Here is a 22,976-nt window from a genome sequence, read left to right as displayed (position 1 = left end):
GGGCTGCAAAAAGAGGCAGAGGAGGTGAGAGAGGCAGACGGACAGGGAGGAAGAGGAGAAGGAGAAGGAGGAGGAGGAGGAGGAGGAAGGCTGCAGCTTCTCCTGTGTTTCCCGGCAACAACAGCAACCAGAATCAGGAATCCACCCGCTTTATTTCCACCTCTTGTTCCAGTCCTTCATCCTCCTTTGCTGCTGTCGCGTCCTTTCATCCCTCTCTCTCCTGGAGTTACAGGAGGAGGAGGAGGAGGAGGAGGAAGGTGGGAGGGGTTGAGCGGAGCAGCATTGCGATACAGACTGCAGGAACAGACTGAGGAGCTACAGGAGAGAAGAGAGGAGACAGCAGGAGGAAACGGACAGAAATACCAGGGAATGAGGAGAAGATGGAGACGAGGAGAAACAGAGGGATGAGAGGAGAAACAGAGGGATGAGAGGAGAAACAACCAGGAAAGAAGAGGTGAAGAGATCAGAGAGGAGTTGGATGGAGAGGATGGTCGACTAGAGGAGCGGATGAAGACGTCGAGTTTACAGGTGGAGGAGGACGGAGGGGAAACGTCTGCAGCTGCTCCCTAAAAGTTCCCTTTGATCCGCCTGGCGGCAGACCGGGATGAGACAGGAGGACAGAGAGACAGACAGGAGGACAGAGAGACAGACAGGAGGACAGAGAGACAGACAGGAGGACAGACAGACAGACAGGAGGACAGAGAGACAGACAGGAGGACAGACAGACAGGACAAACTGGGGAACGCGTTCCTGAACAGAAATGACTCTGATGAAGTCGGCGTTCCTGAACTAGTTTCTGTCTTGATCTGCTGGGTTTCCTGAACACTTTGAAAACATTCCCACATTTTCACCTTGAATGGGATGAACTGATGAACTAATGGGAAGGAACCAGTTTGAGCTGCTGGACTCAGACTGGGATGAGAAAAACCGTAAATAAAAGGATTTAGATGGAATCTGATGGTTTTATCCAAAGAGAAACTTTCTGAAGACTCATTGATGAACTTTGTGAAGCCGAGTCCAGTTTGCTTCGTGTCTGGAAGGAGAAAACGGGTCGACAGAACGACGGACCGACAAAACGACAGACTGACGGACCGACAGACTGACGGGTCAACAGACCGACGGACCGACAGACTGACGGGTCAACAGACCGACGGACCGACAGACTGACGGGTCAACAGACTGACGGACCGACGCTGCGTCCGGCTGCAGGAGTTTATCTGGATGTTTTCCTGTCTCTGGAGGGAAGAACGTCTCCAGACCTCCAGCTGATGGATGGAGAACAGAAACTTTTCACCAAACCCTGATGAAGCTCAGGATCCAGATTTGACATGTTTGCAGTGAAAACTGACGGATTCTCTGGAGCAGAAAGTTCCAGATTTGATGCTCAGCAAATGTTTGAATAAATCTGGATGCATGAATCCGACTGGAAAAACGATCAAATGTACCTGGGAATAATAAAAGATGAGTTTGAACCGTATATCTCTGGATGCAGGTTTATGGAACATGATCTCTTGGTCCAGTTTGACCAGTAAACGAAGCTCAGTTCCTGTTTCCGTTTGGGTTTTCTTCTCTCACTCGGAGTAAATCTGCCTTTTCATGATGCATCAGGATGAAAACCAGTTTGGACAAAACCAGTTTGGACGTTCCAGGCCGAAGGCTGTGAGGAGATGATGGACTGGAAGGATCTGTGAGTAGAGAATCGTTTTAACAGCTGCAGAGGAAACTTTGTGTTTTCTGATTGTTTCTGAACATTTTTCACATTCCTGGATGTCAGTGATTATTTTTAGGAGTTTCCTCCTGAGCCTGGTCAGAACCTCAGAGAGACGGTAGAGTGATGAAGAGAATCAGAACAAACCCGACCAAACCTGGACCATCTGGACCTGACAGCTCAGCTCTTTGGTCCAGTTAAAGTCCAAGTAGAGTTTAACAGACTCCCTGTTTCTGTTTGTGATGGTAGGAGGGGAAGGTTTTTCTCTCATGGTGACATCAGAATTTGCTGCCTCCCTCATCACAGGTTCTGTTGGGATTCATTTCAGCCGTTTCTTTGGTTCTGCTGCTGCTTTAAACTGACCTGCAGCCCTTCTTTGTTGGTTCTGGTGTCTCTGGTCGTCCTGTAGAAACCGTGGCACAGCGCTGAATGAAATGGTTCTGGAAATGAATCCAGCATAGAGCTGATCAGCAGAGGGAATCTAAGGCTGCGTTCACACGGCAGCCTGAAGTGACCCGGTTCTGATGTATCCGATCTGAACGGTCAGATTCTCTCCGAAAGCGACCCAGGTCACTTGGTATCCGATTCAAATGTGACCCAACGTCCAGGTCACATCCACCCGACCTGAATGTCTCCGATACTCGAGGCAGGAAGAATATCAACAACCATGAGGATTAAGTTGTTAATATGCTGGTTCTGGTCGGACAACAACTTCAAACATGTAAGCTCTGCTGCACCGTTAGCATCCATGTTTACCTCCACAAACACTGAGAACTTCTTCTTTATGGCGGTTGGCAGAACGCTGAGGCTATGGCGCCCTCTGCTGCGCATGCGGGTCACGTTCAGGTCGCATTTATCTGGAACGGCCGGCAAAAAAAATCTGATTTGACCAAAAATCTGAATTGTGTCACTTCAGGCTGCAGTGTGAACGCAGGTTTAGATGATTCTGGTGTCGATTCTGGTTCAGAAGAGGTTTGGATCCCATGTCCTCTTTCTAACACTTTTTCCTTCCACTCAACTTTCCATTAATATGGTTGGACAAAGCACTGAACGATCAGTCGGCTTCTTTACTTTCATAACGTTTCTGTCCTCAGCTTGTTGGTCTCTATGATTTATTCTCATTTAGCCCTCAGGATGTCAGGAAAAGTTCTGCTGGTTCTGCCGGGTCGTTAATATTCACACTGCTGATCCAGATCAGCTCCGTTCAGCTGAATCATGATGAAGCTGCTTTCCTCTCAGCTTTCTGCCTCTCTCTTTCTTTAACTTTCCTTTCCTTTTCTTTCGTTGTGGTTTTTATTCGGTGAATAATCTGCAGAAAACTTTTGCGACTTTTTCCCTCAGATTGCAGAAAATCTTGTCGCCTCCGTGTGGAATCAGATTATTCCTGGGCGATTTTTGTGTTTGCCGACATTTGTCGGCAAATCCCAACGATGAAGCATAAATGTCACCAACACACACACACCCTCACACACACACACGCCCCCGGCCCTGTGCGCTCTCTGGCCTGTGTGAGGGAACACACACGGTGGTGAATCCCTGCAGGCCGTCCTTCATGGCGCTACGATTACACGCTCTGTTTTCTGATTGGACTCGCTGCGGATGGAGGGATGGAGAGGAGGAGTGCAGGGACGCTCTTCCTCTTCCTCTTCCTCAGCCCGGTAATCCAACTCTGTTTGTTCCTCTTTAGCTGCAGCGTTAAATTTATCTGTTGCTAAAAACAGAATCGGTTGGAAAACGAGAGACGTTTTGAAATCAGAGGAGCTTCATCAAACGTTTTTATTGGCTCAAATGTTTTACGGTTCGGTACCGACCCAAACGTGGATCCATCAGAGAAGAGAGAAGATTTCTTGTCCTGGTTGGAGGAGAAACTTTGTCTCAGACTGAAGAACCAGAACCAGAACCAGATCAGAAACAGGTTCAGCGTTTTCCTCTGGAGTTTTACTAAACTTCTGGGGTCAATCAGAGGTTCTGGTTCTGGTTCTGGTTTGATGTTTTAAAGTTCTGATTGTTCCTCCAGCTGGCGGGTCGGGTCAGAACCAACCGGACTCTAACGTTTGTATCTGTTTTGTGTATATCTATAAATGTTTGATCTTTCTGATCCGTTTCTGAACCAGAACCGGTTCTGTCTCGGTTCTGTCTCCCTGCAGGGCGGCTCAGAAGCTCAGTTTGTCCCGCAGGAGGAAGTCCCAGCCGGACCCGGCGGCGTCGCCCGAGGCCCCGGCGCCGGACCCGCCGCTGTTCACCGGAGGCTTCGGCGGGGCCCTGCAGCTGTCGCCGCCTGCCGTCCCGCCATGCCTCCTACGGACCGGGTCAAAGGTCAAGGACACGCCCGGCATGGGGAAGGTAGGACGCCGTCCGGGTTCTGGTGAGGGAATCAAACCCACAACCCGATTCCTCTCAGTTTGTCTATAGAAATATTTCTGATCAAATCCAGACAAATCCTGAGTTTGGAGTTTTTCTGCAGGTTCTACTCAGCAGCAGAACCGCTCCTCCTCTTCCTCTTCGTCCTCCTCTTCCTCCTTTTTCTCCTCTTCCTCCTCCCCTTCCTCCTCCCCTTCCTCGTCCTCTTCCTCATTTATTGCAGCTCGTTGCTCATAAACTGAAGCTGTTTGTTTACAGCAGTTGTTCCTCAGAGGCTCATAAACATTGATGGACTCTCCTCAGCGCTCTGCTTCTCCTTCATTCATTCTTTTACTCCTTTATTCACAACTTCCTTCCTTTCTTCCTCTGTTTCCTTCTTCCTAATTTTCTGATAAAACTTATTAAATCTTTTTATGATCTTCTTAAGGTTTAATGATGAACCTTTTTGGCCAGCAGCTTGTCGTGACCTTTGACCCTCCTCTCCTCTCTCGTTAAGCTCCTCTTCATCACTCGATCCTTAACGAGTTCATTAATTGCGACACGCCGCCGTCTCAGAATCATCAGCCTGGTTCGCCGTCCTTCATGTTGCCTCGGTTCCCCTCACCTGCGGTTGCTATGGTAACAGCAGCATCCTCTAGATCAAGGCCGTTTGCGGTTCTTCCAGCAGCTGCTTTGTCTTCTGAACGTGTTTGACATGAAAACCGAGGCAGCTGCTGTTTCCTGTCCGCGACTCTTTGATTCTGATCGATTTTGCTCTGAAGTTGACCCGCTGGTTGTTGACCCGCCGCCGACTCAGCAGCTCCGTGACGGCCGATAAACTCCAGCAGAGTCCCGACCCGGCGGCCAGACACCGAGCTGCAGCTCAGGAACATTTCAGTCGATGGGATTAGTTTGTTCTGCGGCTCCAGTTGGTAAAAACAGATTTAATCCCAGAAAACGAAGCTGCAGGCCGACAGGCGGGTCACCAGACACTGACTGAGATCTGGACCTGGAGACCAAAAGTGGCCAATTATGGACAACCAAGATATGCTTCAGATTTATTTTGCGCTAATAAATTCTTAGTGGATTTAGCGTTATTAGCATTAGCGCTAATATCAGATTTTAATTTAATGTTTCTGGTAATTTATCTCCCTCTAATTTAAATTCTGAAGCACTAATTGACTTTGTTGGTTTCTTAAACTTTCAGTTGAATAAAAGTTTTTGTTCTCGACTGTTAAAAATTCTTCAAGTAGTTAGTTGTTCGTGTTCATGCTCTTATTTTGAAGTCTGTTTACGCAGCAGTTCCATTTCCTCTCTTGTTCTTTTCCCCCTAAAAACTTTAAGAAACTTAAAGGAACAAAATAAAACTGACGGAAGAGGAAAAGATAGAAACACAGATACAGTAACTCTGTGGACTGTAATAATGTCAAAATTAAATTGGAGCTTGAAGGTTTTAGTTATTAAAGGACGGAGATAATCTGAACGGCTTTAGCATTTAGCTTCATTTTAATAATTATAATTAACTGAACATGAGGGAAATTAATAAGTGTCACAGTACATGTTTTAACTTAACATGTTGGGCATCGCGATGGTAGAAGATAGCGCTTTAGCATTAGCTTGGTACAACACATTAGCAATAGCAGAACTAATGTTTAGGATTAGTCCTTTAGTGTTAGCGCAGCCAGCCTTTTAGCTAGCAGTTCCCCCCACTGTATTGATTATAGTTTGTTTATCAGACAGGAAGTTGTTGCTCTGCTCTGGACCTGGTCTCTGACGTGGACTTCCTGTCCGTCCTCAGGTTCGGGTCATGGTCCGCATCAGCTCGGCTAACAGCAGCGACTCGGAGTCCAAGTCCTTCCTGAAGGTGGACGGCCGGAAGAAGCAGCTGACTCTGATTGAGACTCCGAGCGGCGGGAACTCCACTTCCTGTCAGAGGCGACCCATCGCCGCGGCTCCCAAGACCTTCACCTTCGACGCCATCTTCACTCAGGATGCCTCACAGGTGGGAGAAGCTCCCAAAACTTCATCCTCCTCATCCTCGCTGCCTGAACCAGAGCAGGTCGATGTAGATTCAGAGCACGCAGCCGCAGTTTGAGCTCTTCATCAGCTCCTCATCCCCAGAGAGGCGACAGCAGCAGATGGATCAGATCAGAGCTGCAGTTTGATACCGTCTGATGTGAAGCAGCAGAGCTGAGCTGTCAGGAAGCAGCAGATCATAAAATCAGGCTGTGACCTTTTCACCTTTCCTCCTTGTTATGCATCATTGTATACAAGATGCATAAAAACAGAAATGCTGCATCACATTGTGACATGATGAACCACATGTGACCTCAGATAAAGTTAAACCCAACATGATCCCAGAACCAGTTCATCTCTTCTGAGCCACAAAATGTTTTATGGTTTATGAAGCTAAAAAACATCAAAGCCTCCCTGTGGCTCATATTCCAGAAATTTATTTTAAATGTCAATCGTAAAATTAACGGCTTAACTTAACGGTTTTAAAGGAGAGTTGTAAAGTTTTTGGAGTGGAGTGTTGGCATTAACTTCCTCTACTGCTGATATTTAACATCCAGTTCTTCACTCAGTCTGTCCAGCGTGAAATGAACTGATTCCTTGAGCTCCAACCTGAACAAATGAAACAGACTTTGGAGTAACTGAGCGTCTGGAAAGTCACATCTGAAGGGTTGTTAGTTGAACCTTCAGTTAATATCCTAAGTTATAGTCAGGTTGGAAGCAGGTAATATTTTCGCTTTCTGCCAGTGAAATGTCTGAAATTTTCCCCTAAACGTCATATCATAACTCTTTAGGTAGCGTTAGGTCACAGTGAAGTTAAAGGTTTGTGTTTCCCAGGTACATGTTCCCATTTTACAGCACAATCAGGTAACTGTTACCTTCAGCTGTTATAAAAAAATATCAAATATGACTTAAGAGAAATTATACTTCCAGATTTAATGCCTTGAAATTGGGCCTCTGTCTCTTTAAGAAACTCCTGCTCTTTCTGAAGCTCCGCCTCCAGGAAGTCATCCCAACATGGCTCCTCTATTAACTCTTTAACGTTTTTACCAGCAGCAGCTCCTTTAAAGAGCTCAGCAGCTGTTTGCTAATCGCTGCTGGCTAGTCTGAAGGAGCTGCGACTCGGAGGCGGGGCTAGGTCCACCTAGGTGTTTTGCAGCTGAATGGTTGCCATGGAGATTAAAGGACTTATCAAACATTAAGGAATCAAAGTAAAACTCCAGGTTTGTTTCTGACGAGGGAAAAACATGAAAACATGATGGAAAGATTTTTTAAAAAGTTGATTTTTCATAATTCTGCTCCTTTAAATGACTCAGGATGAACTCAGTTTATTCCACGTTCCTCACTGTAAAAACAGGTTTGCTCAGTTCAAACCTCGCGTCACACACTGCTACATGTCATAAGATGATGACCCGGTCTGACCTCTGGCTCCTGACAGGCTGAGGTTTGTTCTGGAACCGTGTCAGAGGTCATCCAGTCGGTGGTGAACGGCGCCGATGGCTGCATCTTCTGTTATGGACACGCCAACCTGGGTAACAACCGCTCTTTTTCCTTCACACACCGACACACACATCCCTGTTGAACCCCGTGTTCGCACTGGCTCCGCCCCCCAGGGAAGACGTACACCATGATTGGCCGGGACTGCTCCACCCAGAGCCTGGGCGTGGCGCCCACGGCCATCTCCTGGCTCTTCAAGCTCATCGAGGAGCGCAGGGAGAAAAGCGGGGCTCGTTTCTCCGTCAGAGTGTCGGCGGTGGAGATCTCCGGCCAGGAGGAGGCGCTCTCCGACCTGCTGGCTGAACTCTCTGCCTCGGCGGGGGACCAAGCGGAGGCCCCGGGGCCGGCCGTGTCACTGCGGGAGGATCCTGTCTGCGGCTCCCAGGTACGCAGAAACGCTACGACTGCATCCACTTTCTGTAAATGAAGACGATTTTGCTCATTAAAGTTAGTTGCTCAAATAAAATCTAAACTAGTCCTAGAAGGATAATTATCTTAATAAGTTATAAAGTAAATGTAATTAGTGATGAAGCACAATGCAGCATTATGCATCATGTGGAACATGACACAACACGATACTGATACCACAGCTTTGATTATTGACCCGATACGATATCAGGATGAATCAAACAAACTTTGAACGTCATGTAGCTGAAGCAAAGTAGCAGGACGCAACAAACCCGTTTCACACGATTCTGTGCGTCTAAGTCTTGGACATATTGTGTGCAGTCGTCCTTTAAGCTTCCTGTCCTCTTCTTCTTCTCACACTTTCCTCTGACCTCCTCTTCACCGCCTGGGACTTCGTCGCTCTCCAGAACCGTCCAATTAGTTTGGATCTTCCTCTCTTTTATCTCCCCGGGCTCCTTCAGTCTGACTCCTTTTATCTGCTCTCGCTTTAATTTTCTTCTTCTGTCACTGCACACTTTTCTGTGCCCCACTCATACGGACGTCCTTATTTTATCAAACCCCATTCTGTCTCGTTTTGCCTTTTATCTCTGCGAGGCGAAGAAGCGGCTCAGAGATTCAGACGTTTTCATTTCAACCAGAGTTCAGTTAAAGTCAGGAGTTCTTTAAATACGGGGAATCAGAGCAAAATGAAAAAAGGTTTAACCTGAAATCTCCTGCAGCTCCTTGATAATATTATTGTGATGATTATTATTACACTATTGTGATGGTTCTTGTTTTAAGTTTCTAAGAAACTTCTCTTCTAATTGCAGAAATAATTAAATTAGTTTTTCTGTTTCGTCCGATCAGCTGCAGAACCAGACGGAGCTGCGTGCGACCAGCGCCGAGCGCGCCGCCTACTTCCTGGACGCCGCTCTGGCGGAGAGGAGGAGCAGCCGGACGCCGAGCGACCAGGACGCCCGGAGGAACTCCCACTTCCTGTTCACGCTTCACCTCTACCAGGAGAGGGCGGACAAGAGCAACAAGGCAACAGGTCAGAGGGGTCAGAGGGCAGCGGCCGACAAAACGCCAGGAGATTTCAACTAATTAGCATTTTAAAAAACATATTGAGATAATTTCTTCTCCTTTTTGTCTTTTCAATTTAATTTTAAAGCAGCAGACTTTTTGCTGTTTAATTTAGGGTTTAATTTTGAATTTAGTTGCTTTTTTAGGGAGGGACTCTGTTTTGTTTTTTTTGTCTTTAAAATTCCTGATTTATGTCTTGATATGTTGATTCAATATTTCCTCACAAGCCACCTGAAGTTCGCTGCTCCACAGCATGATGCCGCCACCTCCTTACTTCACAGTTGCAAACTGTAAATGTAACTTTTGCCTTTTGAATGATGGCTTCTTCATTGCGGAGCGGCATTAAAGCCTATACTGCTAAAAAAAAAATACCTTTACTGCAAATAATAGCTAAATAAATGTCAGATTTATTAATTTATTTAAGTAGCTGATTTAAAAACAACAAACTCTGACTGAAGAGCCTCACAGTTGCAGTGATTAAGACTCTCTTTCTGGGATCTTCATCATCATTTAGGGATTAATGCCACATTTTGTTTATGCCAAAACACATAAAGGTTGTATGAATAAAATATACAGTTTGTCTGTTGGTTTGACCAGGTCTTCCTCTATTATTTCCTTCTGCACAAAGTAAAGAAAGAAACACAGAATAAAATTGCAGAATGCCCCTTTAGCATGCTGAGAGTTTAATAATCAATAAGTCAGACATCTGAAGTGGAAATGAAATCGGATCTTTTTGCTTGTTGGAGTGAAACAGCAGCTCAGAGACTCGGAGGCAGAAATAAATTCCTGAAGCTCGTCTTCCTCCTGTTGCTAACATGTAGCCGCTAATTAGCTTCATCTGGAGCTCAGAACAGCTAACAATCCCCCACCACTCGTCCACCTGCCACAGCAGAGACGTTTCCACGGCTACCGGTGTTTTACTGTCCACTCCTGGAAACCATCAGGACGCCTAATGAGGCCCGGTGACTCGCGTCCCGCCGTGTTTATGGGGCGGCGGGCAGAAAGTGGGACGCTCAGCTGCTCTCAGCAGTTTCTAAATCCTGCTGATGCGGGCAGTTGAACTTTCACAACCTCATTACTCTGAATTACTGGAATAAGCAGGCGGTTAAAATGCTGCTGAATATTTATCAGAGCTGATTAGAGACATGGAAACAACCAGGAGCTGAACTGGAGACGCATTTATCTGAAACCGTTAAATCTGGATCTGGGGAAGCAGCTTTTATTGTTTGGGACATAAAAATATATATAAAACAAGATTAAAAATAACATCCTGCTCAGAAGATTACATCATAACAATACAGTTAACAACATATTCAGATACCAGGGATGTGCAACTATGTAGGGTCACTTTTTAAATTAATAATGTGCATTAAAAAAACAACAAAGTAAAATTAAAGATGTGCAGAAAAGCAGCGATACTCAAAACCAGCAGAAATGTCTTTTAAAATCATTAAAATGCCAAATAACTGCAAATACCACAGGGATGAAAACACTTACTGGGCTTTTAGGAGCATTGATGGTTTTAGACTTTAATATGTTAATTTTGATGAATTAATGACATAAATTTAAATATGTTAAACATTCAGCTCAATTAATTGCATTTTTTACATACAGAAGTTCAGAGTGGAACCTTTGTATCTGCATGTTTCTGGCACGTCCGTAAATCTGGTGCGCAACAGCAAAAATAAGGATTTAGCAGCAAAAATGGTTTTTGGATTGAAAATGTTGCTTATTTTGTCAGTAAATTAAAATCAAAATGTGATTAATGAATTTCAGACCCTTCAGTTAAATTGATTAAAAATAGAATTGACTCTGTTAGACTTAACAGCTGAGAGGAAGGATCTGCTGTAACGCCTGTTTGTGCGCCTTGGATGCAGCAGTTTGTCACTGAAGGAGCTCCATAAAATGTTCTGATTGTCTATGAAGGTTCCTGGTTCTGGTTCTAGACATGGGGACTTGTTGGACCAGAGTTTACTTCTCTTGAAAAGTTACTTACCAAAAAGTTTTGGACTTTTGGGTCGATCCGGTTTTGTTTGACTTCTGGGCTAAAATTAGCAGAAATATTTTAATTTCTCGTGTCCATTCCAGCAGCAGGCAGTAATCACTATAAATAGTTAAAGTTTTGGATCAGAGCTTCCTGTGAATGTTTCATGTCCCGGTGTCCCTCAGTGTCGGGCCGGAGTCGTCTCCACCTGCTGGACCTGGGCAGCTGTGAGACGGACATCAGCCGGACCAGGGAGGGCGGCGCGGCTCAGTGTCTGTCCCTGTCCGCTCTGGGGAACGTCATCCTGGCGCTGTCCAACGGGGCCAAGCACGTCCCCTACAGGTACCAGCCGCACCTCGGGAAAGACGGATGGACCGAATGTCCCTCAGGGGACGGAGGAGTCGGACTCCGTCTTTATCACTGGGTGTGTTTTGATTCAACATGGAGCCGTTCATCAGGTTATTTCCATTTCATGTCATTCAACTTCAGGTTATGGTAAGAAGTTCACTGGATGGTGAAATAAAGACTGACCTGTTGTCTCCACTGTCCAATTAAAGGGACATTTCCATGTTTCTGAAGTGTGGTTATGAAGATTATTTAGAGGCAGTCAGTGTCTCACCAGACTTCTCCTTCTGGAAAAGTCTTGAAATTGATCTAAGGACTTTACATCCAGTCTGCATGTTTGGTATAAAATAAAATATTAATTAGGTCATATTCTTTTCAGTATCATATACCTGCAGCTGACGGCACTGATTTGCATGAAATAAGCAATATGAGTCGATGCAGATAAAAGCCCAAACTGATAATATTTCCAGCTTTGCTGTTGGTGTTAAACAGGAAGCTGAAGGAAGCTGTAGTATGTAAATCCAGTTTCCCTCAGCAGCTTCCTCCAGGTCTCTTCAAAGGCAGCGTTTCTTTCTGTGCGTCTGGTAGAAGATCGCATGTGGCGTGCGGTTCAAAGTGCGCTTCATGAATGTGGGATGAGACATTCCTTCTCATTCCTCTCTGCCCGTCTGAGTCCAACTTCTGCGCAGCGTAACGAACGGTCTCCAGGGTCCTGTGGGGTTTCTCCGGCGTCTCTTCCTCGTTCTTTTGGTCTAACGAGGTTTTTTATGATCTATTATTCAGAGACAGCAAGCTCACCATGCTGCTCAGCGAGTCTCTGGGTAACATCAACTGTCGAACCACCATGATCGCCCACATCTCGGACTCGGCGGCGAACTTCATGGAGACGTTGACCACGGTGCAGCTGGCGTCCCGCATCCACCGCATGAGGAAGAAGAAATCCAAAGTACTTCATCTTTTACTTTGTTTCACAGCTTCTCTGAAGGATCTGAGAGAAAATCCTGATAACAAGGAGTTTATTCTCTATTGTGTCATTTTATACAATAACACAATGTCTTTGTGTTTCTCCTGATTCAATATTGATTATTTGTTAGTCTTCTAAATAAGCAATGAGAAACGACTTCTGTCACCAATTCAAAGCTTGGCACCATATTTGTAGCTCCTGTATGGAAAAACATCAAAGTTCAAATTGTCCTTTTTTCCGGCAGCATGACTCAGCTGTGTGATATTACTGAACAGTGTTTCACAATAAAGGCATTTCCTATTAGTCAATATTGATAATTATTGATTAGTACAATATACTTCCAAACAAATGACGTGACATTTATTGTTTTATCTACATTTTTGTTTTGAGATGCTCTCATTTTCCCCTTTTACTCCACGTCTGTATTTTTTATTCTTAAGCAGTTATGAGGCACAAAGGTAAAACCTGAAACTGCTCAGGTGAGCCGCGCACCGACCAGAAGGTTGAGCTTTTATAATCAAGTGTACCGAATACCTCCGTTTGTTGTGGCAAACTCCTTCATTTCCCACAATCTGAATGCAGCTGGATGAGTTGCCAGGTGTGTCAGTCACGCTGTGCATTCTTGTAATTGATTGGGTCGACTTTAAGCATCACCAGTTGGATGTGAACGCTGTTTCCTGCCAAGCAGTTTCCTGTCAGAGCTTTACTGAGTACGGGTCTGCGGTTGAAAGTACGCCTGAGTATGTTGGGCAACATGAAACTGCTACTTCGCATGTTACTCAACGTGTTGTTGCTAGGTAACCAAAGAGCGATTAAGCTAAACCTAGCTTAGCTGTGCTGTGAGAGGGTGAGCGGCTAACGCCTTTCCTCTGCCTGCATCTGTCCTTCTTGTTGTGCTAACTGTTTTGTTGTCTCCAGTATGCCTCCAGCTCCTCCGGAGGCGACAGTTCCTGTGAGGAAGGTCCATCCTGTCGACCTCCTCACGTTCAGCCTTTCTACCCCCGGATCGTGGCTCTGGATCCTGACCTACCGCTGCTGCTCTCCAGCGATCCTGACTATTCCTCCAGCAGTGAACAGTCCTGCGACACCGTTATTTACGTCGGTCCCGGTGGAACGGCGATATCTGACCGAGAGTTGAGCGACAATGAGGGCCCGCCTTCCTTTGTCCCCATCATTCCCTCCCTGAACAAGAAGCGAACCAAAGATTCTCCCCGTTCAGACGGAGATCACTTTAAGTGCAACACATTCGCGGAGCTGCAGGAGAGGCTCGATTGCATCGATGGCAGTGAAGCTCCAAACGCGTTAAGCACAGAGAGCAGAGCAGCACAACCAATGAAGAATCAAACTGGACCAGAATCTGATGAGAACTCCTCTCTAAATGTAACCGGACCAGACTCCAGACTCCCTTCGGTTGAAAGCCCAGTGGAATCCTCCAAAAGGACCAGTGCTGATGGAGAGAAACTCTCTGGTTCCCTCATTCAGCCATGTTCGGTACAGTCCAGTGAGCCTTGTTCATCAGATCCAGAGCCTGTGGTAAGAGAGAAGGTTAGAGGAGCCATAACCAGACCATCACCACCTCAGTCGTTACCCCAGAGGCCCTTAACAGCACCTGACTCAGGGGCAGCTGTCAGCAGGACTCCCCCAGTGGGTATGAGCTGTGAAGCACCAAGACAAAGCCAACCTTTGGAGTTACCAGACAGGGAAAGGTCCCATCACTCCACAGGTTACGCCATGGAGGTCAGCGGCCTTCGAGCGGCTTTGCTAGGAAGATGCCTGGACAGAGACTTCCTCAGGACCACCATCACGCTCCAGCAGCCCGTGGAGCTGAACGGGGAGGATGAGCTGGTGTTCACCGTCATAGAGGAGCTTCCTATCGGCCTCGTCCCGGACAACGGCCGCCCCGCCAACCTCCTCAGCTTTAACCCAGAGTGTTCGCTGCAGGCCTTAGCTGCAGGTTCAGGTCCAGTCAGCATCATCAGCAGCATCAATGATGAGTATGACGCTTACACGACCCAACATAGAGTTACAGGATCAGGCTGCCATTCATCTGCAGGATTAAGACCCGCTGAAAGAGAAGACAGTACTTCAGCAAACAGGTTTTTCATGAGAGGTGAGAGTACAGCAGCAGAGAGCGCGTCCTTCCTGACCTCACCAAGTATTTACCATCGACAGCCATTTCTGCAGCATGGCTTGAAGAGTTCGTTGAATGACAGTGGTATTTGTTTCTCAGAGTTGGACAGTGATCCCGCCACACCCAACAAACCATCATTTACCAAGGCCTCTGGTTTCCCTGATTCCACCAAAGCCACACCTAAAGGATCCTCTAAGGTGAGAGCTTTTAGCACTCCCACTTCTTCTCTCCACCACACCCATCACTCCAGTCTTCCCAGGAAAACCAAGCCTACCTCTTCTGCAGCCGTAGGCAACAACACACAAGAGAACCTGTTGTTTCAGGGAAGCACCTTCGTTGATCCAAGAGAGCTTGAGTTTCTCTCTGCAGGCAAGCCAATGAGAAGTGGCACAGCTAGCATCTCCCCCAAAAGGTCTGGAGGAAACAGCAACAGCGTTCCTCGATCTCCGAAGACACAAATGTCTTCCACAGCTCAGAGAGTCGTTGATGGCTGCGAGAAGCCCATCAGCAGAAGAGGAGATACACTCATCAAGCTGCCACGGCTCACACGAGGTGCAACAACTCTGGGAACTGTTTCCACTTCACACAGCTCTGAAACGAAATGTGGTCAAGTAGCTGCCAGTGTGACGGGGACATTAAGGTTTTCATCACTGGGGAAGAAGTCAAATGGGCAGAAAAGTAGCATGATCTCTAAGTCTGGCTCTGGAAAAATCTCTCCTCCTATGCCACTTATCAGGCAGTCCAGCCAAGAACACAAGACAAGTTTTCCAAGTGCCTTAAAACCGAGCAGTGGCAGTGGAAGGTTTGCTTTCCCTAAAAGCTTAACCTCAGAGGAGGAGTTCACCTTCAGGCACCGAGCAGATTCATTCAGTCACAACACGTCTAGTTTAAAAATCGATCATGGTTCTGCCAGAACGTCTTCCAGTCTGAAGACACGAGGAGCCAAAGCAGATTCTCGCAGGCACTATGGTAGCTTGAGATCTCTGGAGAGAGGAGACAGTCCAACCTCAACTCTGCTGAAACCAGAAGTGTTCAGAGATGCTAATGGTGCTGCTGCAGGAGGTACCTGCAAATCCAACAGATCTGTACCGAGACTTGGCCTTCCACCTTTAAACACTCCCTGTTCCTCCCAAGACTCTTCTACTTTCCTTTCAACATCCAGTAAACTATCGCAGGTCCGAGGCAATGGTAACTCCCGTGTTGCTGGTTCTGCTGGACTGAAGGTTCGAACATCGTCAACCAGCAGCTCTAAAAGCCTGAGCTCCCCTCCTGGACCCAATGCCAGCCTACCCCCAACTGGCAAACCTCCTGCCAGAGCTGGAACCGGAGTTAAGACTGGAAGGGGCACCATCATGGGAACCAAGCAGGTCATCAGCAGGGCAGCTAACAGCCGGGTCAGCGAGCTCGCTGCTGGTCAGAAACAATTCAGCAGAGGGGCCGGAGAAAGCGAAGGTACCGACAGCGGGACGAGTGGCGTCAGCACGCTGCTGCCCTCGCCCTACAGCAAGATCACAGCACCGCGACGGCCGCAGCGCTACAGCAGCGGACACGGTAGCGACAACAGCAGCATCCTCAGCGGGGAGCTGCCCCCCGCCATGGGCCGCACCGCCTTGTTTTACCACAGCGGGGGCAGCAGCGGCTACGAGAGCATGATCCGAGACAGCGAGACGACCGGCAGCACTTCGTCAGCCCACGACTCCATGAGCGAGAGCGGAGCGTCCAACCGAGGCAGGGTGTCCAAATCGCCTAAGAAGAGAGGAAACGGTGAGTAGAAATTAAGTCTGTACCTTATAATGATCAGTTTAATGGGCCGATCAACTGACCGCCACCTCAGTGCATTCACTCCTGTACATCCTGCAGTACAGCTGCTAACCACCAGGTGGAGCCATTTACAAGAAAATCTATGCTGAGCCAGCAAAAAAAAATGATCTACTGGAAGAGTGAAGTGGTACTTCTCCTTGTTTTGGTAAAATTTCCATGATGCTTTAGTGATTTTGTGTCTTTTGTACCAATTTAATTTATTACAGTGAAAGTAAAAGTCTCTCCTTCGTTATTTAATATACATATTCATAATTTCTGATCCTCATTGCCCCAAGGCCTGAATAAAGCTCCAAGCATCTATAAGCTGTTTGAACTTAGTGGACAAGCATGTCCTCATGTTTCTGAATCTTTTCAGTCAGGATTTCAGAGTTTCAGAAAGTGATGAGTTGGTTCATACGCCTTCGACTCACAGCAGCAGCAGCAGAAAATATTCCATCAGTTTCAGTCTGGACCTCTGACTCCTCGTCAGTCTCCCTTAAACTCTTCACTGGGGTTTCTTTCATAACATCCCCATGTAGTTATCCCTGTTTTTCTACTTTTCTCTACCACATGTTTTCCTTCCACTCAATTTTCCATCCATATCCTAGAATTCACCAATCTTTGGTGGCATGTTCCTCCTGTTTGCCTTGCAGCTGTCGAGTCAGCAAAATTCAAGTTTTCTAAGGAGCTGAATTTGGGTTTTTATTGGTTGTAAACTGTAGTCTGCTAATATTTTTAACTGGAGTGAGGTTAGGGCTTTGAGTAGACCGTTTCAGATCCTTAATGTTAGCCTGCACTCCCAATCCAGTTTTATTTTGTCCATATGTATACATTTTGATCACATCTGAAAATGATCATTTTAACTATAATATCTGGATCTTAAGAGTGGAAAATGGAGTTAAAAATATCAGTGATTTATTTTCTTTTAAACATCTGAAATCTGGAAAAGTGCAGAAACTCATAGATAACGACTGAGACGCCTGTCAGACGTCTGAATCCTCAGTGACGGTTTCCACTTTTCCTAAACCTGAAGTAGATTTTTTTCTTCTATAAAGGAAAATCAAAGTGAATTCTCCTGGAGCTGTTCCACGTTTCCATAAGAACCAGTTATTATTAAAATGTGTTGTGACGGCCAGTCAGACTCAGACACTAACAGTCATAAACTCATCTGGAGTCAGATGGAGACATTAGCATATTTATGGATTCCTCCGTGGATCGGAGCGAGATGAGCGAGGCGGTCGGGTTAACGCTGTGCTGCAGCATGTCTGAGCGCGTCAATTCCTCTGAGCCGCAGATCCTTTTCTAGCTTCCTGCGGATGATTGAGATTCATGCAGAACGCTGCGACGAGAATCCCTCATGAAAGTTTCATGAGGGATTCCCAGCGAACACGTCCAACTGCAATTATCACCTCACACTCCACACACACCGTCCACACACACACACCGTCCACACACACACACCGTCCACGCCCCCCTTCAGTCTGATGCGTCTCTCACAGTTTGATTATCTTCAGCCATTGGTTCACTAATTGATCCTGTTTATAGTAACGAAGCGACAGCTGCTGGTTGTAAATCATTTGGATGATGATGATGATGATGATGAGGATGACGGCGGCGGCGATAGCAGCAGCGGCGCCTCGTTTAAATCAGCTGATGTTTCCAGAGGATGAGACTGAAGACATCAGCTCACACTGCAAAACAAATATTTTTATAATCTGTTGGTGAAACTCAACCTTAAGACTAAAACTATTAAAGAAAATAAATATCTAGGAATAGAAACTCACTGAATAAATGAGAATATTATTGAAGTTTATTTATTTCATCACGTAGTGAAACATTAAATAGATTAATTCCTCAGATTTATGGTTTCTACTCATCATTTCTGTTATTTCTGATGATTTTCTGCTCAGATTTCATAAAGTTACAACATTTAAGATGAAAATATTTCACCAGATCAATAAAAATATTCAGTACAGAAATATTAATAAAAAGTATCTTTAACTCCTTAATGTGATAAACAATAATATTGTTGCTTTGAGATCAGTAATATAATGATAATAATATAAATTTTCTCTCAAAGATCAAAACATTTATAATTCAGAAATAAACAGTTAATCCTGGAACTGGAAGATATTATAAATATTCAAAATAAAACAAACAAAAACAATAAATAAAATAAAATAAAATCTCATAACTGGAACCATAAATGAAATACATTATGAATTATCTGTAAACAAAATTACCCTTCAAAATGTTTTAATCCTCAGAATGGAAATGACCAAAATCATTGTAATTTATCATATAATTATTGATTAATTGATTAATATATAAGCATATATTCATATATCATGTATACTTCCTCCTAATCATCACATTAAACCGTAGCAAAACGTTACAATGTTAAAAATTAATTATTTTTTATCAGGCAAATAAAATACTGAAATATCTGTAAACTGTTAATTTCATGAATTATGAACAAAATGATCTAAATTATCAGAATCTCATAAATGAGTCACTTTCTGAATTTCACATGTTGATGCTGTGAGTTTGTGCGGCTCTGACTCCGCCCCTTCCTGTCCGTCCTCCAGGCGGCTTCCTGCGGCGGCGGCTGATCCCCGCTCCGCTGCCGGACGCCTCCGGCCTGGGCAGGAAGGTCGGAGGTCAGTGGGTGGACCTGCCGCCGCTGGGCGGCGCCCTGAAGAAGCCGTTTGAGATCAAGGTGTACGAGATCGACGACGTGGAGCGGCTACAGAGGAAGGAGGAGACGGGGTCAGAGGTCAGGCTCTGGGTTATTTCAGCCAGATGATGATGGCGATGATGATGATGGTGACGATGATGATGATGGTGATGATGATGATGTTGATGATGACGGTGATGATGATTATGATGGTGATGATGATGACGGTGATGATGATGATGATGATGGTGACGATGATGATGATGATGGTGATGGTGATGATGGTGATGGTGATAATGATGATGGTGATGATGATGGTGATTTTGATGATGATGATGATGACGATGTTGATGATGATGATGATGTTGATGATGACGGTGATGATGATGATGGTGATGATGATGATGGTGATGATGATGACGGTGATGATGATGATGGTGATGATGATGATGGTGATGATGATGATGGTGATGATGATGATGATGGCTCTGAATGGTTTTTCCCCGTTTCTTCCTCAGCCGCCGCTCCAGGACGTGGAGAAGGTGAGGTCATAGGTTAAATATTAAAACTCGATCTGCTGCTGCATGTCTGGTATGAAACATCTTCATGTTTAGGCAAATAATTATAATTATAATAATAATAATCCAATCAATCAATAATTCATTTCTAAAACACATGAAGGTAAAAATGATCTGAGGAGCTGAAATGATGTGAAATAAAAAATTGTATTTAATTTTTCCCTCATAATTTAATTTTGTTGTTTTATATTTCTGAATTATTAGATTATTATAGTTTTATATTTCTGAATTATTAGATTATTAGATTATTATTGTTTTATATTTCTGGATTATTAGATTATTAGATTGTTATTGTTTTATATTTCTGAATTATTAGATTATTATTGTTTTATATTTCTGGATTATTAGATTATTATTGTTTTATATTTCTGAATTATTAGATTATTAGATTATTATAGTTTTATATTTCTGGATTATTAGATTATTAGATTATTATTGTTTTATATTTCTGGATTATTAGGTCGTTTATGAACAGAACTCTTACAGGTTTTCAAGATTCAGTTCTTCAGATTTGTCAAAGTCTTCATGTTGAATTTGATTTGGTTGGTTATTTTTTACAGTGTTGGTGTCAGCAGACTCTCAGGAAATTAAAGATTAATTAACGTGTTTTTAAGAGTCGGCAGGTTTTCAGTCAATCTGAAATCATGTCGTCATGGAAACAGTTTAGAAAAAACCTGTAGCTTCATTATGGATTCTTTCTGACCGGGTTCTGGTTCTGACCGGGTTCTCTCTGCTCCTCAGGTTCTGCTCCGGCGGCAGCAGCGACTGGAGGAGCTGAGGCGGCGCCATGCGGAGCTGCAGGCGGAGCTGCAGCAGGCGAAGCTCCACCTGCTGCAGCGTCCCGGCAGGCGGAGCTCAGAGTGTGAGAAACATTCATTTATTTATGGTTTATATGAAATATTTAACACATTAATTTATGTATTTATTTTAGTGTGAAACAAATAAGAAGCATGATTAAGCCGACTGAGCCAGGAGTTTAGGGTTTTATATAGTTTCTGAATGTTTTATTAATTTCATGAAAATGTGTTTTTTACCCATTTTAAACTAAACAGGAAGTAAATTTTTCTCTGGTGAACATCGAGTCCATGAGTCACACAGAAAGGAGGAAGGTGGTGATGATGACGATGATGATGATGATGATGATGATGATGGTTCTCCGTCTCTAGTCTTTAAAATAACCCTGGTTGACCCCAGCAGTCAAAGCGCTGACCTCTGTGTGACCCCGCAGCAGCAGCAGCCTGTTTATCTATTGGTCGACTTCTTTCATCTTCACAGAAACCTTCCAATCAATAATCAATAATCTGATTGAAATCAAACTTTGTTCTGTTTGTTGACTTGTTGACTGTCTCACGAACAGTTCATGAACTGTCTCACGAACAGTTCATGAACTGTCTCACGAACAGTTCATGACTGTCTCACGAACAGTTCATGAACTGTCTCACGAACAGTTCATGAACTGTTCGTGAGACAGTTCATGAACTGTCTCACGAACAGTTCATGACTGTCTCACGAACAGTTCATGAACTGTCTCACGAACAGTTCATGAACTGTCTCACGAACAGTTCATGAACTGTCTCACGAACAGTTTATGAACTGTCTCACGAACAGTTCATGACTGTCTCACGAACAGTTCATGAACTGTCTCACGAACAGTTCATCTTCAGATGGTTTCCAGGAACATCTTTTTCTTTCTCTTCAGTCAGAAAACATGAAAATGAATCTTTTTTTTCCATTGATTCTTTAAATCTGGAGGTTTTCTGTTGCATTGAGACGTTTGTAACTTCAGCCTTTAAAGTTTTTCCTCTGGGAGTTTCTCCAGAGTTCGGTTCTGCTCCGATCTGTCAGAAAACTTTCTTCCCCTGATATTCATAAAGGTTCCATATTTACATGACACACTTTCTGCTGTTTGCTGCACAGATAACAGAAACAGGAGCCACCATGTCCCAGCGCTCTGCGCCTCCTCTCAGGGTTTCAACCCGCCCGTTTTATTTTCATTTTTACCGATGAATCGTAACGTCGCCGCTTCTCCCCTGCAGTCGACGTGGACCAGAACCTGGACCGGGAGTCACAGGAGTACCTGGAGGCTCTGGCACAGGCCACGGCGGAGCTGGAGCGCTGCGTCAACCTCTGCAAAGCCCGCGTCATGATGGAGACCTGCTTCGACATCAGCGTCACCACGGCAACGAGCGCCGCCGCGGTGCAGGACGGCCGCCACAGGGTGTAGGCGCCATGGAAACGGAGCGAAACACAAACAAGATGGGAGCTTTGGAAGTGCCTTTCTACTGGATTTATTATTAATTTGAACTTCCTTATTTAATTATTTTATTCCTTATTTATCATATTTTGTATTTATTTTGGGTTTAATGGTGCTGAAATCTTCGTTATGCAACATCCATCCATCCATCCATCCATTTTCTGTTCACCCTTGTCCCTAATGGGGTCGGGAGGGTTGCTGGTGCCCATCTCCAGCTACGTTCCGGGCGAGAGGCGGGGTACACCCTGGACAGGTCGCCAGACTGTCGCAGGGCAACACAGAGACATACAGGACAAACAACCATGCACACACACACTCACACCTAGGGAGAATTTAGAGAAACCAATTGACCTAACAGTCATGTTTTTGGACTGTGGGAGGAAGCCGGAGTACCCGGAGAGAACCCACGCATGCACAGGGAGAACATGCAAACTCCATGCAGAAAGACCCCGGCCGGGAATCGAACCCAGGACCTTCTTGCTGCAAGGCAACAGTGCTACCAACTGCGCCACTGTGCAGCCCCGTTATGCAACATAATTTAGAAAATATCAGTAAATTTGTAAGATAAAAGCAGAGTTTAGGTAGAAAGAAGAAGAGATCCAACCTCAGGTTTGTGTTTCTGCTGGTTGTTTTATTGAGACGTTTTTACAGACATTGTTGAGATTTTTGGCGGTTCTGTCAGAATCCAGAGAGCCGAGCGGCTGGAACCCGAGTCCGGTTCTGGAGAGAGGTGAGCTGCTGTCTGGACAGTTACGCTGTAAAAACAGCAATAATTTGATTTAATTAGCCTTCCAAAGAGAAAGAAATGTTAGTGTCAGATTTCCAGTCATAGTTTCACTATATTGTTCTCATATTTATTGATGTCAGATTTTCAAACTAAATATTTAGTTTGGAAGACAAACATTTAGTTCCAAACTAAATGTTTACATCTGAGCCAAATATGTGTCTATTTATTTTGAACAGACAAGAAAATATGAAAAGAGGAAATAAATAAATAAATCAAATATTTATTTTGCTAACTAAACATTTTTGACCCTAAAGCCCAGCTTTTATTTTGGTATCAGCAAGCTACTTTGGCTAGCTAAACATTTAGTTTGGACCTAAATATTTGATTAAATAAATTATACTATATTTATTACTATAATATATACTAAATATATACTAAATATATACTAAATATTTAGTTAGCAAGCTAAATATTTAGTTAGCAAGTTA

The 22,976-nt window shown here is 44.7% G+C and overlaps 1 protein-coding gene across 2 annotated transcripts; it reads left to right on the top strand.

The window, feature by feature from the left end:
* Positions 1–21,896, top strand: LOC114159109 (kinesin-like protein KIF26A). 2 transcript variants are annotated; one of them, XM_028041208.1, is made up of 14 exons: positions 1–1,050; positions 1,147–1,687; positions 3,856–4,051; positions 5,847–6,050; positions 7,500–7,593; positions 7,675–7,943; positions 8,813–8,996; positions 11,198–11,354; positions 12,141–12,303; positions 13,240–16,216; positions 18,841–19,028; positions 19,448–19,471; positions 20,249–20,369; positions 21,544–21,896. In XM_028041208.1, the coding sequence occupies exons 2-14, from the start codon at positions 1,668–1,670 to the stop codon at positions 21,729–21,731; spliced, it is 4,785 nt and encodes a 1,594-aa protein (XP_027897009.1). In that variant the 5' UTR covers positions 1–1,050; positions 1,147–1,667; the 3' UTR covers positions 21,732–21,896. The 2 variants fall into 2 exon arrangements, with proteins under 2 accessions (XP_027897009.1, XP_027897010.1); XM_028041209.1 differs by lacking the exon at positions 19,448–19,471 and having other exon boundaries at positions 1–1,687.
* The last annotated feature ends 1,080 nt before the right edge of the window (positions 21,897–22,976 follow it).

This window comes from Xiphophorus couchianus, chromosome 15 (genome assembly GCF_001444195.1).
Source record: "Xiphophorus couchianus chromosome 15, X_couchianus-1.0, whole genome shotgun sequence".
Classification (NCBI taxonomy): Eukaryota; Metazoa; Chordata; class Actinopteri; order Cyprinodontiformes; family Poeciliidae; genus Xiphophorus; species Xiphophorus couchianus.
This window is presented reverse-complemented; position numbering and strand designations above follow the sequence as displayed.

Bases quoted from the DNA above. Each gene is read 5' to 3' on its own strand.
- LOC114159109 (XM_028041208.1), top strand. From the start codon at position 1,668: ATGATGGACTGGAAGGATCT. The intron at 7,594-7,674 runs GTAACAACCGCT...TCCGCCCCCCAG, and splicing joins TTATGGACACGCCAACCTGG to GGAAGACGTACACCATGATT. The intron at 20,370-21,543 runs GTGAGAAACATT...TCTCCCCTGCAG, and splicing joins CGGCAGGCGGAGCTCAGAGT to TCGACGTGGACCAGAACCTG.